Source organism: Macaca fascicularis, chromosome 3 (assembly GCF_037993035.2).
Source record: "Macaca fascicularis isolate 582-1 chromosome 3, T2T-MFA8v1.1".
Classification (NCBI taxonomy): Eukaryota; Metazoa; Chordata; class Mammalia; order Primates; family Cercopithecidae; genus Macaca; species Macaca fascicularis.
The window spans coordinates 171201374-171217254 of NC_088377.1; the positions used below are offsets into that span (position 1 = coordinate 171201374).

Here is a 15881-nt window from a genome sequence, read left to right on the forward strand (position 1 = left end):
TTGGGATTAAAGGAGTCTTAGCTTCTGAGTAAAGAAGTGGAAGGATCCATCCAGCGACACTTATCACTTTCCATATTTTTTTTTAGGTTGGTACGGGGGCAACAGTAGCCACATTGGCTGATGCTTCAGAATTGCCAACCACAGTCACCGTTGCCCAAGTGAATTATTCTGCCGTGGCTGATGGAGAGGTAAGAAAGAGATTCTGTCTGCATCTTCTTAAATACTTGAATGTATAATGAGGGAGAAGCAAAGGTCCAGAGGATGGAGTAGCCTGCATGTCTGCAGCACTCGTTCATTTAAACCTTTTGAACATGAAACCATGAAAGTTTTGGAAAGTGTCTTATGCTATGTGTATTAATTGTAACAATTAAGATTCATGGATTAGTATGACTCAAACCCAACTGTCAGGAGCTTAGAATTTTACGTTTGAATGTATAGCATTTGGTATTATACACAATATGAAGGGATTATCCCTTTAGCATTTTTATGCTGTGAATCCCAAAGAATTTCATCTTTGGTCTTTATGAAAAAAAGAATGATGCATTAAAACTGGAATTAAGGGAAGCCTTCTTTGAAGGGATAAATATGTTTGCAAGTCAGTAACATGATTTATTACATTTTAAATATGCCTTTGAAGATTTCTTAGGAGAATTCTTCCTTAGCAAAATTGGGATAATTATGGGACGTTAACCTAAAGACAGCCAACCTTTATTGATCACTTGGTGGGCTAAACACTCGACCCTATGAAGTGTAAGTTCCATTATCATCTTCACTTTAGAGATGATGATTCGCTTTAGAGCTTACATGATTTGCCCAAAGTCCCAGAGCAGTGTTGAAGCTGGATAATGAACTGAGAAAAACATTACCTAGGCTCTGAGACATTGGTGAAGATTCAACAAGTGAAGGAGGGGGTTTTTTACGTCACCATGAGTGTTTCCCTTGAAGATACTGATGTGGTGTCCTGAAGTTTGAAAAATAGCCAACAGATAATCGAAGAGCAGTATCAGAAATAAAGCTAAAAGTGTTATCTCACCCTTGTTGAGAGCCATGGCGCATTTCCCCTTAGAACACCACAAAGTCACTTTCATATGTGCCCCTCAGGAGACGGGGAGAACTGGCAAAGGCTGCATGGCTGGGAGATGGAGGGAGAGTGCACCACAGGCTCCTTGGCCAGCCTGCATGTGCCGAAACCCTGTATAGCTACAGCTGTGTGGCATTGATTTGCACAGGATCCTTGCCCTCATGGGACTCCAGTCTAGTGAGGAAGAGAGAGAGGTCTACGTGAACGACCTCTAGCCTTGCTGTAAGGGATGCTGCAAAGCATATGTACCTCCTTTCCACCTAAGGAGCCTGGGAAAGTTTGGGACACTGAAAAACTTGGTTATTGGGTGAGGAAAGGTGAAGGTTGACAGAACACTTACTTTCTAAGTACATAAACATCATTAAAGGATATGGATTAGCAAAGCAAAGAATTTGTCAGGTCCAGAACACTAGAACGAGATGACACTCCTTAAAGTCTGAAAGAAGTGGAAAAGACAACAAGGGGTAGAGTTAGAAGATGTGTTAGTTTTTGGCTTAGACAAAGTGTTATCAACCGTATCTCTCTACTGAATGTTTCTTGGTACTATTTAAAGAAAGTAACTTTGTTTCCTTCTCTATAAAAATTTTGTTTTTGACACATAATATTTATAACATATTTATGGAGTTGTGTTTCTTTCTTTCCTTTTTTTTTTTTTTGTTTTTTTTTGTTTTTTTGTTTTTTTGAGACGGAATCTCACTCTGTGGCCCAGGCTGGAGTGTAGTGGCATGATCTCACCTCACTGCAACCTCTACCTGCCGAGTTCAAGCGATTCTTCTGCCTCAGCCGCCTGAGTAGCTGGGGCTACAGGCATGCACCACCATGCCCAGCTAATTTTTGTATTTTTAGTAGAGATGGGGTTTCACCATGTTGGCCAGGATGGTCTCGATCTCTTGACCTCATGATCTGCCTGCCTCAGCCTCCCAAAGTGCTAGGATTACAGGCGTGAGCCACTGCACCCGGCCAGAGTTGTGTCTCTTAAATACTTCTCTGGGACTAAGTCTAAGAAATATACTTTGCTAAATAACATACAAAAGTAATCAACATATTCAAATATTCATAGAAAATATTTTTTAAATCTCAGTTGCATATGTCTGGCTTTTCTGGCACACTAACATCATTGTTAAGCCAGCTATTGTGGAGGTTGACATATATAAAGTTTTTATAGCCTTTTGGTAAATACCTGGATTCAGTCAGATGAAAAAAAATACTCTTAACTCTTCCTACACTTCCAGTGAAATGAAAATGACATAAAGAGAGGAAGCATAGGTTATGTCAGAAAGTGACATGTTTAGATTATATTGTGTTTCCGTTTGCCGTCTGATTTCTCTTAGATGTTGACATAGTTGTTAGTGTCTTAGCTTTGAACCATAAGAACTGTAATGACTCTAATATTTCTCTGAAGTGGGCTATATAAGGCCACATCGATGCCAGTGTAGACACTGTATCAGGTGACTCAGTAGAAACAGCCTTTTTGCTTGGTCTTTTCTCCCATGGGGCAGAAAGTATAACAACAAACAGTGCCTATACTTTTAGAAGTTGTGTGGTCATTTTGTTATCCCAGCCTTCCCAGTGAGAGCTCTCACCATTACCACACTGTCTTCAGCGTCCGGTTATTTATGGAAAGGGTCATTTGGGGGCCTGCTGAGCTGAGAATACTCAGTAATCTGAGTAATTACAGAGCAACAAACTCTATAGCCTTAAGCAGTTGAAAATTAATTAGTGACACAGAACAAGTTACATAGACTTTTTTGTTTGTTTGTTTTTTGACAGAGTCTTGCTGTCTCCCAGGCTGGAGTGCAGTGGCGCGATCTCGGCTCACTGCAAGCTCCGCCTCGTGGGTTTCCGCCATTCTCCTGCCTCAGCCTCCCGAGTAGCTGGGACTACAGGCGCCTGCCACCAGGCTGGCTAATTTTTTTGTATTTTTAGTAGAGACGGGGTTTCACCGTGTTAGCCAGGATGGTCTTGATCTCCTGACCTCGTGATCCACCCGTCTTGGCTTCCCAAAGTGCTGGGATTACAGGCATGAGCCACCGCGCCCGGCCTACATAGATGTTTATAATTGAACAAGGAAAGAATTTCAAAATAATATGAAATAAACTATGTTGATTTTAAAATATACAGTTTTTATTTTGATGGCATATTGAAAGACGCAGATGGGTTTGAGAATCCATTCTGCTGCGTGATAAGACCAGGTATTGGTGATATCAATTGCATTAGGTGTCAGAAAAGTCTAAATTTGAAATAGAATGGTATCTGTTGATAATAGTATATATAATTCTGTTAGAAGAAGAGAAAGCCAAAGTACAAAAACATTAGAGATGTGAATTTTAAACTGAGCCATTAATATATGTAACAGTTTTGAATTGCGTAACTCATTTTAGGTGTATTTTTATGGATGTCGATTTACCTTAAATATGGGCAGGCTGAATAACAAGTAGGAAAATCCCAATAGTATTTTTCCATCCATCCCTTCAGTAAACAGTTTTTGAGCCCTGTGCCAGGCACTGTAGAGACTGTAGATAAAAGATAATAAAGACTCCCCTTTCCCTTAAGGTGCACATAGGTAGGTGGTAAAGAAAGGCAAAGAACAATTGCAGTGAGATAAGGGTCTAGTAGCAGCAACCCCAGGGTGCTGTGGAACAGCAGAGGAGAGGCCCTCATCTGGACTTCAGGGGAATGGAATTGTCTCAGGAAACACTTCCCAGAGGAAGCCCCTGAGCTTAGACTAGAGGGGTAACTAGCCAAACAAAGGAGAGGGATAGGAGTTCTACCCTGTCAAAGGGAGCAACACGTTCAGTGCATTAACTTGTGAAAGCGTGGAACAGCCACAGTTTGAAGGGCCTTATGGTAGAGGGGCTCTCTCAGAAATGCATAGTAACCAATGATATATCTTCTGAATATCTTCCCCTCCCAGGGCTTGTGGCCCTTTCTTTGGGGAAGGGAATGCAACAAGAGCTTAAGTAAACACAGTTTAAGAAAGCGCTGAGACTCAAGAATAGGAAATTCCGAAGAGATGCTGGCGCTTGAACTGATTTCTTGATCACCTGCTGTGTTTCTGATTAGAAATCTCTTCTCTGTTTCTCCTCCTCTTTTCTCTTCACTATTTACTGTCATTCCATGACATGTAATTTAACTTTCTTAAATTATACTGTATATGGCAGCATTCTAATGCTATTTTCACTACAAGTATAGTTGTAACTAAATGTGTCTGTAGTGACTTGCTGCCTTTGGAGTTTGAGGACTTGAGAGAGCCACACTGGACCAAGCTCAGGTGAGAACAGCAGCATGTGCCGGACTAAAATAGAGGGGCAGATCAGGAAACAGGAAGACCATTCCCTCGCAGTAGGCAACAGCACTGCCCAGCTTCAGTGGATGTTTTGAGTGGAATCATCAGCCACCTAAGAATTGATAGTACAGCTTGCCTCTTACACTGGCAGTGTTGGCAGTAATGTTCATTGGAGCAATGAGATGAAAGCAAGCAACCTTGGAAAACAAGAGCTTTGGAGTTCCTGAGGGGCAACTTTGCAGCTCTAGGATATCTCTGCCTCAGGAGTGATGGGCCCTGAAGGCTTTTTGGCACAATCCACTGCCCATGAGAACTCAGGGCAAACACGAAGGTAGCTCAAAGGAATGTCTCTTTCTCTGGGAGGCTTTTGGCAAACATTCTGAAAAGCATTATCATAATCTAAGTATGGTGATAGAACTAAAGCAGGAAGCATTTAAAATATCTACCTCCTAAAGCTTGGAGCACTTCCTTTGGAACACGGTAACAAGCAGGCACAAGATAACTACTCACCAGGCCCCAGCAATGTGAAGCAGGAATAGAAAGAGCTGCAGTAAGCACTGCTAAGGTCTTGAGTCCAGGAGTCCAAAGACATATACACCTGAGCTGATGGATCACCTGCCGTACTTCGGAATAGAAACTGCTTTTACTGCCCTTGCTACTTTTCAGTTTTGAGGGTGGATAATTAATCAATGAGTATTTATTGAGCAAAACAGACTGAAGTAACTAGATACAGGTATTCAGAACCAAGTCTCTAAACACAAAGAATTGTACTAAAATCAGTGGTTCTGTACCCCAGACCAGAGGGGACATTTGGCAATATCTGGAGACATTTTTTACTTTCCTGACTGGGGAGGGTGCTATTGGCAACTAGTGGGTAGAAGCCAGGATGCTGCTAACCATACTGCAATGCACAGGACAGCCCTACAACCAAGGATCCCTGGGCCAAAATGTTAGCATGCCGAGACTGAGAGACTCTGTGTAGGCCTGGCAAACCTGGATTCTCGTGTACCCTATCACCAGAGAGTATGATTTTTGTTTTGGGGTTTTTTGCTGTGGGCAGTGGGAGAGTCTTCATAACTTCTCCCCTACTGAAAAGAAAGCAGTTTTTGCTACACTTTAAAAAATTAGTTTCTGAGTTTAGCAGTTTCCATCAAAATAAAAATGCAAAGTAAGTTTGATCCATAATTCTACCTCTAGGCATTTACCCTGTAAATAGACTCACATGTGATATACAAAGTATAATAGTATATAAGGATATTCATCACAGCACTGTTTGTTAATAGCAAAAGACTGTAAACCACCTAAATGTGCATTGAAAGATGACTTGTTAAATAAATGATGATGTTTTCTATATAATTCAATGCTTCCCAACACTTTGGGAGGTGGAGGCAGGTGGATCACCTGAGGTTGGGAGTTCAAGACCAGCCTGACCAACATGGAGATACCCTGTCTCTACTAAAAATACAGAATTAACTGGGTGTGGTGGTGCATGCCTGTAATCCCAGCTACTCGGGAGGCTGAGGCAGGAGAATCACTTGAACCTGGAAGGCAGAGGTTGCGGTGAGCTGAGATCATGCCACTGCACTCCAATCTGGGCAACAAGAGCGAAACTCCGTCTCAAAAAAAAAAAAAAAAAAAAAAATGCAATCCCATGCAACCATTCTTTTTTTTTTTTTTTTTTTGAGACGGAGTCTCGCTCTGTCGCCCAGGCTGGAGTGCAGTGGCACAATCTCGGCTCACTGCAAGCTCCGCCTCCCGGATTCATGCCATTCTCCTGCCTCAGACTCCCGAGTAGCTGGGACTACAGGCGCCCGCCACCGCGCCCGGCTAATTTTTTGTATTTTTAGAGACGGGGTTTCACCGTGGTCTCGATCTCCTGACCTTGTGATCCGCCCGCCTCGGCCTCCCAAAGTGCTGGGATTATAGGCGTGAGCCACCGCGCCCAGCCACCATGCAGCCATTCTTAAGAATCGTGAATCAGTAAAGTAGTTTTATATGTTCCAAAATGGAATCATTTCGGAGATGTACTGTTTGTGAAAAAAGCAAGATACAAAAGATATGTAGAATATGCCGCCATTTTTATTTTAAAGAGGAGGTAGTAGAAAGGGGAAATAGGGTGAATGTGTGTGTGTGTGTGTGTGTGTGTGTCTGTGTAAATATACTTCCATATAGTGGGAATAGCTCTACAAAGGTACACAAGAAAATAGGTATATTACATGGAAATATTGTATAATGATAAAAAAATAGTAAGAGAGAAAGAAAATAGGCACTGTAGTAGACCCTTTGGATAAAGGGTCTGGAGTACTGGTATCATATTCCCTTTGATACAGTTTGAAATTTTGGTATAGTTTGAATTTTTTTTCTTCTCATGGGCTATTTCTAACAACCCAGCCTATATATTTTTAAACTTTATTATGTATTTATTTAAATTGACAAAAGATTGTATATATTTATCTTGCACAATGTGTTGTTTTGAAGTATGTATACATCGGGAGGTAAATCGAGAAACGTATTTAAAAGTGTAGAGTGGGCCAGGCGTGGTGACTCATGCCTGTAATCCTAGCACTTTGGGAGACAGGCAGGTGGATCACCTAAGATCAGGAGTTTGAGACCAGCCTGGCCAACATGGTGAAACCCCGTCTCTACTAAAAATACAAAAATTAGCCAGAGGTGGTGGCACACACCTATAATCCCAGCTACTTGGGAGCCTGAGGCAGGAGAATCGCTCAACCTGAGAGATGGAGGTTGCAGTAAGCCAAGATTGTGCCATTGCACTCCAGCTTGGGCAACAGAGGGAGACTCCCTCTCAAAAAAAAAAAAAGTACAGTGGAAGGTCTTGCTTTCTATCTCCCATCCAACTTGTTTCCAGCTCCTCTGAACCCCACACATATAATCCAGAGAATATATTCAGTGGCTTTTGTGTGTCCTTCCAGAATTTCTTTATGGCAAATGCAAGAAAATTCAGGTATATATTCTAATACCCCCTTTTTTACACAAAAGGTAGCATGCTTAAAACTCTGTTCTGTACATTGCAGGTCATGTTAATTTTAAAGAGTATGTGTATTTAGCTAAAAAGTAACAATTATTGGAAAAATTACTTTTAAAATTATACTTTCGTGGCTTTGTTTTTTTACTATCTTGTCCTTTCTGCCTCAGGTGGAACAAAATTGGGCCACGTTACAGGGAGGTGAGATGACCATCCAGACGACGCAAGCATCAGAGGCCACCCAGGCGGTGGCATCATTGGCAGAGGCCGCAGTGGCAGCTTCTCAGGAGATGCAGCAGGGAGCTACAGTCACCATGGCGCTTAACAGGTGGTGGCAAGAGTCCGGGAATAAATGAGGATCACAGATCTGTCCCTGCAGATATGGGTGGAGGCCTCTTAAAGAGAAATGTATCTCTGTTTGCCACAATTGGCAGTAGGAACTTAACACTTTTGGCCCATATGATATTGTAGTTTGGCCTATAATAGGTCAGCCCTTACCAAGAAAAATTAAACTTCTTTCCTTCAGGTGTGCTTAGGAAAGGTGATGTGAAATGGAATCCTCTAGTAAAAGGTAGTTTCCAAAACTCAATGTATTGTTTCCTGCTTAGTTCCTTCTACTGGCTATTGATGGAAAGATAATCTCCGCATCATTCTTCACTCCTGCCGCCACCCAGCCCCAACAATCAGTGCAGCCTTTCTGACTTCCAGCCCAAGACTGCTGGTCAAGCCTTCCCATTTATCCTATTCTGTGTCCATTAAGCAGAAGCAGCAAGGCTTGAGTGCTTCATGTTTTCAAGGGATACAGAACAAATTAAGAGGCTTCAGAGTAATTGTCCTTTTGCCCTACAAAAGAAAGTGCATTTTGTTGGGGGTATTAATCCATGTTTAAGCAGCAAGTGGCTGATTTTACTTGCTTTTGAGAAAAATGTGTTGCCTTTGCTTATCAGTGAGCTCAAGATAAGTAAGTTTTGGATTATTGGGGGAAATAATGAACTTTTTTCTTCAGGTATGTTAGGAAGGGTGCTGCCAAATGGGATGCTCCAAGAGGTGGCTTCTGAACCTCGATTGTATTGTTCTCTGCCTGGTTCCTTCTACTGGTTGTTGACAGGAAAGATCAGCTTCATATCATTCTCCCTCTTCTTCATTCCTCATGCAATTTTATTTTTAATGGACTCAGGCATTTAAATTAATGGTCAAGAGTGTGAGCCTTGATGCCAGACTACTTCGGTTTGAAGCCCAGCTCTGTCACTTACGAGCTGTTTGGCATCAAGCAGTTCATTTGAAATCTCAGTAGCCAGGCTCTCCTATTCTGTAAAATGGGAGTGATAATAGTACATTCTTCTAGAGGTGTTATGAGAACTGAGTTACTCCATGTGAAATCCTTAGGTCAGTGTCTTGTATGCAGTAAGGGCTGCTATTCTCATCCATAGCAGCTCTTAGTCCTTGATAGTCACTGAACTCTTGCGGCATGCCAGCTCTACTGGGTAAGGCTCTAAATAGAGAATAGAGTGCTCTAGCATATACTCTGCCCTCAAAGAAATCATACTCTTATTGGGGAGACTGATTTAAGTAACACTTAGCAAACAGTATTACTTAGAGTGTAACTCACTATTGAATTGTATGGTAAAGACTATGAACATTGTAGAAATTCAGAGGAGGGGGATCACCTCCCCTAAATATAAAATCAGTGAAAGTTTAGATTGATTATGATAGATACTAGAGAGCTAAGATGGATTTGTGCATGGTTCACTGTATGAGGTTGTTTGGTATGGTGGCTGAGAGCAGGGTTCCAACGTCACATATTCGGGTTTGAATCCTGGCTCCACCACACACTAGCCATTTGATCCTGAGAAACATAACCTCTGAGCCTTGTTTTCCCCATTGTTATAATGAGGATAATACTCATCCTACAGAATCATGTATATGAGATAATATAGATAAAATTCTCATCGCAGTGTCCAACCCAGAGTTAGCACTTCAAGAATTATTATCATTTAAGTTATATTTTAAGAACTATCTATTCTGATTTAATTATAGTGAGAGGAGATTAGAAGATCAGTTAGGAAGAGGCACTCCAGCACACCTTGTTAAGGTCTTGGAAAGTAAAGTCGTAAGAATGGAGGTAAAGTGATTCTTTTTTTTTTTTTTTTTTTTTTGAAACAGAGTTTTGCTCTTGTTGCCCAGGCTGAAGTGCAATGGCATGATCTCGGCTCACCGCAACCTCTGCCTCCCAGGTTCAAGCGATTCTCCTGCCTCAGCTTCCCAAGTAGCCAGGATTACAGGCGTCTGCCACCATGCCCAGCTAATTTTGTACTTTTAGTACAGACAGGGTTTCTCCATGTTGGTCAGGCTGGTCTCGAACTCCTGACTTCAGGTGATCCACCCACCTCAGCCTCCCAAAGTGCCGGGATTACAGGCATGAGCCACCACGCCCAGCCTAAGTGATTCATTTTAAAGAAGTATGGCCAGAGATTGGTGGTTGATTAGGAATAGGAAACTGAAACACACAGACACACAGACACACACACACACACACACACACACACACAACACGTCTTCTCAGAGTTACCCAGTTAGTCCCTAGTGATCAGAACATTTTTTTCAGCCTATTGAGCCATGTTGCATGTGTTGCTCTTCATTTCTTTTTTTTCCCCCACTCACGTGTATACCCACCATGTTGCTTTTCAGTAACATGAAAGTCTTATTTGGTTCCTTACACTTGGCTCAATTCTACCCCTGTCTTTGAGAGAAACACCCAGATAAACTTCCTGAAAGGCATGGCCAAGTGACTCTCCCTCCCTTTAGTCCAGTAACAGTCCCCATCCCCCGCCCGACTGTAGCTTGGGGCCTAACAGGCCCTCATTAAAGACCAGCAAAACTTGATTTCATTGAGACTTGCAGCCAACACCTTGGATATTCCAGTGAAGTGTTGTGTGTCCTGGGAACTCTGTACATAGTGGAAAATATGAGGCACATTTGGGCTCCCTTTGTTGTAAGGACCAGGGCTTATTTCTAAAGGCAAGAGGGTAATGGCATCCCCTGAGGGCTTGTTAACAAACTCAGATGCAGCTGAGGTGGCTACAGTGTTTACTCCAAAGGAAGGAGAATGTGTTCACTGTGGCATAGAGGAGGAATAAAGAGATGTTGAAATATCTTTGCAATCAGGTAGTTCGCTGCCCCAAAGAGTGTTAGGGGTTGGTATATTACAGCTTCTGCTGGGGGTGAAGAAACCAAGCCCGGCAGCAGAGACTAGACTGTAGCAGACTATTAGGGGAACATCAGGGCTTTCTGAACCCAAGAGAGGTAACCCATGGTCTAATGTCTTAGTCAGGAGGGTTGGATATAAGTCACAAGCCCTTAACATTCACTTCCTTGTGGACGAGATGCAGTAGAATCATTTAGTCCCTGCACTCTGAGCCTCTCCACATAATTTGCTGTTGGAAGTCATCTCAGTGAGACATACACAGAGAAATCTGGTCTTTGTTCCTATGATGACAAAGCAGTTTCATAATCTGCCCTCTTGCAGCTCGTCTGTGTTTTGGGTGCAGATAAAACAAGCATGGTTCTCTTATAACCAGCTGCACCTCTGCTGCAATGTAAACAGCAGATGTGGGCGCAGGGTGAGAAGGGAGAGGAAGCTACATGCAATGGCAGGTTGGGGAATAAGGAGGCAGAGGGGCTCCTCCATCTTTTACAGGGTACAACGGAATCAGGACAGTTGCAGGACGGACTTGTTTCTCAACCATGCTCTTAAGAGAATTTCATACTGCAAGTCACAAGGGCCCAGGGCTCCACAGCCTTTAGCCCACCCTGGCTTTCTAACAACCCAAAGTGGGTATGGAGAAGTTGTCCTTTAAAAACTATGTTAATTTTCATTTTCAAAATAAAGAATAAATCAGCACTTTTGGAAAGGAGGTGGGAAGGGAATCGAAGTGAACAAATAAGCAGAACATCACAGCTTTAAAACAGTATGTGTGTATGTGTGTGTATATATATACATACATACATATATATAATAGCATATATATATATGATAGCTTATATATATAAGCTATTTAGCCTGAACAACCAGAGAGGAAAGGCAGTGATATCACCATTTACTTGTGATGCAGTCATTAATTTGAATTTTCAGTTCTTTGGTTAAGCTGTCCTAGACTTGTAGTTCCTCTTAAACATGTCCTTCTACAAACCCATTTCCTGAATATGGCCAGTATAGTCCTTGCATGTAGAGAGGACGATTTGGCTTTGTAGACTTACTGTATGTTTCTAAAGTAGTGGAAACTTACTTGATAGTATATTGTCAACCCTGAGACAGTATTTATTGTGTGTCTACTGTGTGCAGGGCTGTGACTCAGTGCTATGGGGAAATACTTAGATTAATTCCTCTTCTCAAGGAATTTTAGAATTTGTCCTTCTTTTGTTGAGAAGATTTTGCTTTTTAAAAGTCATATTTTGAAAGAAAAATTTGATCTTAGTCTTTAAGATGAAAATATTATTGACTTAAAATTAGACATTATTAAAATAAAATGGAGCTTTAACATATGGAGTGATATTTGTCCAATAAAACGGGATGGAAAACTTAGATCAGAAATCTTCTCTGGAATAGAGGTCAGCAATGGTACAACTGCTTTTCTTTCCTATAGGTAAAGATTAGACACTTACAGATAAAAGGCTGATGGAAACCTCTTATTTGTAGCTTTGGTTTTGAAATGACTTGTCTAAAAATTGTAAAGTGGTCTTTTTATAAATTTTTTTACAAATTTTTGTAAAATTACAAAATTTTTGTCTAAAAATTTGTAAAGGGTCTTTTTAATCCCTATTCACCTTTTTAGGTGAACATAATCTTTTTCTAGGCTGGGCGTGGTGGCTCACGCCTGTAATCCCGGCACCTTGGGAGGCCAAGGCAGGTGAATCACCTGAGATCAGGAGTTCGAGACCAGCCTCAACATGGAGAAACCGCGTCTCTACTAAAAGTACAAAATTAGGCGGGCGTGGTGGTGCGCGCCTGTAATCCCAGCTACTCAGGAGGCTGAGTCAGGAGAATTGCTTGAACCCGGGAAGCGGAGGTTGCAGTGAGCCGAGATCATGCCATTGCACTCCAGCCTGGGCAAGAACGAAACTCCATCTCAAAAAAAAAAAAAATCTTTCTAGCAGTTTAGTTGAGTCGTTTCCCATAAAGTTGAGTATAAAAGGGTAGAGTCGCTCTGGAAATGATAACCCTGCTTACCATAGGCATCATTGTTGTCTTCATGCCCCATGTAAAGACCCTAACTGGGGGTTGAATAATTAATCGTACTGACCTGTCAACCTGTCACCCCCATTGCATTGGACTCCTCATCCCTGGCATTCCAGATCATTTTAGGTTGTTGCTGGTTTTCAGCTTTTCTTCTACCATACCATATTTTAGAAAGAAGTTAAAGAAAAAAACTTCAGCCTGGCGCGGTGGCTCAAGCCTGTAATCCCAGCACTTTAGGAGGCCAAGATGGGCGGATCACGAGGTCAGGAGATCGAGACCATCCTGGCTAACACGGTGTAACCCCGTCTCTACTAAAAATACAAAAAACTAGCCGGGCGAGGTGGCCAGCGCCTATAGTCCCAGCTACTCGGGAGGCTGAGGCAGGAGAATGGCGTAAACCCGGGAGGCGGAGCTTGCAGTGAGCTGAGATGTGGCCACTGCACTCCAGCCTGGGCTACAGAGCAAGACTCCGTCTCAAAAAAAAAAAAAAAAAAAAAAACTTCAAGTTTTTAGGGCTTCAAGTCGAATGAAATGAGTGTGATCAGTTGCAGGTACACTTTCATGTCAAGGCTTGGAGAGCTGCCCTCTCCTTTTGCTGTCCATGAAACTCATTCTGCCAGAATGTGTTCAGGATATACAGGAGTGGCAGGATGTCATCTTTGATGGTCATAAAGATGAGATCATTGTAAACTGTAGGAAGAATTATAGGAAATAAGCAGTCACTGAGGTGGCCTATAAACAAAGATCCTAATTCCATATAAACAATTCTTATTTACAGTTTTCTTCTTCAGACTCTCACACAGCTTTTTCCAAAGAATATACTTTCCTACTTTCCATAAAGTCTCAGGTCACAGTGTAAATATTTGTATCATTAATCATTGACAGGTGGATGCTGTAAAATTGGCTGATCATATATTTATTTATTCTTTTTATTTTTTTTCTCCAATATAGGTAATTAATAAAATTTCCCGGCTGGGTACGGTGGCTCATGCCTGTAATCCCAGCACTTTGGGAGGCCGAGGCGGGCGGATCACCTGAGGTCGGGAGTTCAAGACCAGCCCGGCCAACATGGAGAAACCCCGTCTCTACTAAAAATACAAAATTAGCTGGGCATGGTGGCGGGTGCCTGTAATCCCAGCTACTTGGGAGGCTGAGGCAGGAGAATCGCTTGAACCTGGGAGGCAGAGGTTGTGGTGAGGCAAGATTGCGCCATTGCACTCCAGCCTGGGCAACAAGAGCGAAACTCCATCTCAAAAAAAAAAAATTCCCAGTGGTTGGTGATAGTGTTTATTAACATAAATTTCTTAACAAAATATTAAAAATTAAGGGCCTAGGTACTAAAATTTATTCATTACAGTCTCTCTAATAAATACTTAAAAGCACTTTAAAATTAAATTCTACCATGAAAAATGTAAAGAACAGCCTTAGTAGTAATTCCAGATCAAGGGTCCCCTGCTGAAAAGACAGTCCCTTCCCTATTGAATGGTGTTGGCACCCTTGTCAGAAACCATGTGACCATATAGGTGAAGGTTTATTTCTAAGCTCTCAGTTCTATTCCACTGGTCTATATGTTTGTCTTTATGCCAGTACCGTACTGTTTTGATTACTACAGCTTTGTGTTAAGTTTTGAAATCAGAAGTGTGAGTGGTGGTACTGGGAAAACTGGATATCTGCATACAAAAGAATGAAGTTGGACCTTTACCTAACCCCGTGTATAAAAATTAACTCAAAGTGGTTCCATGACCTACAACTATAAAACTCTTTGAAGAAAACATGGGGTAAAACTTCATGACATTGGATTTGCCAGTAATTTCTTGGATATCACAAAGGAAAAATAGACAAATTGGACTTTACAAAAATGTTTTAAATTTTTGCATCAAAAGACTATCAATAGAGCAAAAAGGCAAGCCACAGAATGGAAGAAAATATTTGCAAATCATATCTGATAAGGGATTGATATCCAGAATATATAGGGAATATCTAAAACTCAACAACAACAAAAACTCTATTCAAAAATGGGCAAAGGTCTCGAATAGACATTTCTCCTAAGAAGATAAGCAGATGGCCAATAAGCACAGGAAAAGATATGCAACATCACTAATCAAAACTACAATGAGATACCACCTCATACCCATTAAGATGGTCGCGATCCAAAAAACAGAAAATAACAAGTGTTGGTGAGGATGTGGAGAAATTGGAACCCTTGTGCACTATTGGTGGGAATGTAAAATGATATAGCCACTGTGGAAAGCAGTATGATAATTCCTCAAAAAATTAAAAATGGGACTACCATATGTTGCAGCAAATCCACTTCTGGGTATATATCCCAAAGAATTGAAAGCAGGATCTCAGAGAAATATTTGTATGCCCATGTTCACAGCAGCATTATTCACAATAGCTGAAACATGGGAGCAACCCAGGTGATCATCGACAGATGAATGGATACATAAAATGTGGTATATACACACAATGGAATATTATTCGGCCTTTAAAAGGAAGGAAATTCTGACAAATGCTACGACATGGATGAACCTTGAGAACATTCTGCCGAGTGAAAGAAGCTAGACACAAAAGGACAAATACTGTGTGGTTGTATTTATGTGAGACAGAGTAGTAAAAATCATAGAGACAAAGAATAACTCAAAGTGGATCTAAGACCTAAAACTATCAAACTCTTAGAAGAAAACATGGGGCAAAACGTAATGACATTGGATTTGCCAATGATTTCTTAGATATGACAACAAAGGCACACACACCTATAGTTCCAGCTGTTTACGTCAGGAGGCTAAAGCAGGATTTCTTGAGCCCAGGAATTCGAGACCAGCCTGGGCAGCATAGCGAGACCCTGTCTCTAAAAAATAAAAACAAAAATGAAAAAATAATTGAGGCAGAAAGTAGAATGGTGGTTGCCAGGGGCTAGGGAGATGGTAGAATAGGAAGTTTAATGGTCCGGAGTTCCAGTTTTACAACATGAAGAGAGTTGTGGAGATGAATGATGGTGATGGCTGCACAGCATTCTGAGTGTATTTAACTCCCTGAACTGCACACTTTAGTGTTAAGAATGTAAATTTTATGTTATGTGCATTTTATCACAACAAAATAGTTTTTAAAACTGTACAGTACAATCCTAATTATTATCTTACCTTTTTTTTTTTTTTTTTTTTTTTTGAGACAGAGTTTCACTCTTGTTGACCAGGCTGGAGTGCAGTGGCACGATATCGGCTCACTGCAGTCTCCGCCTCCTAGGTTCAAGTGATTCTCCTGCCTCAGCCTCCCGAGTAGCTGGGATTAT

General features: G+C 41.4%; 1 protein-coding gene across 5 annotated transcripts in view; it reads left to right on the plus strand.

Moving 5' to 3' along the window:
- Positions 1-15881, plus strand: part of NRF1 (nuclear respiratory factor 1) — a 148890-nt gene that overhangs the window by 100770 nt on the left and 32239 nt on the right. For all 5 annotated transcript variants that reach the window (XM_045388374.3, XM_045388375.3, XM_045388376.3 and 2 more), the window contains exons 8-9: positions 87-188; positions 7524-7681. In XM_045388374.3, coding sequence (XP_045244309.1) covers positions 87-188; positions 7524-7681 — 260 coding nt within the window. The remainder of the gene's footprint in view (positions 1-86; positions 189-7523; positions 7682-15881) is intronic.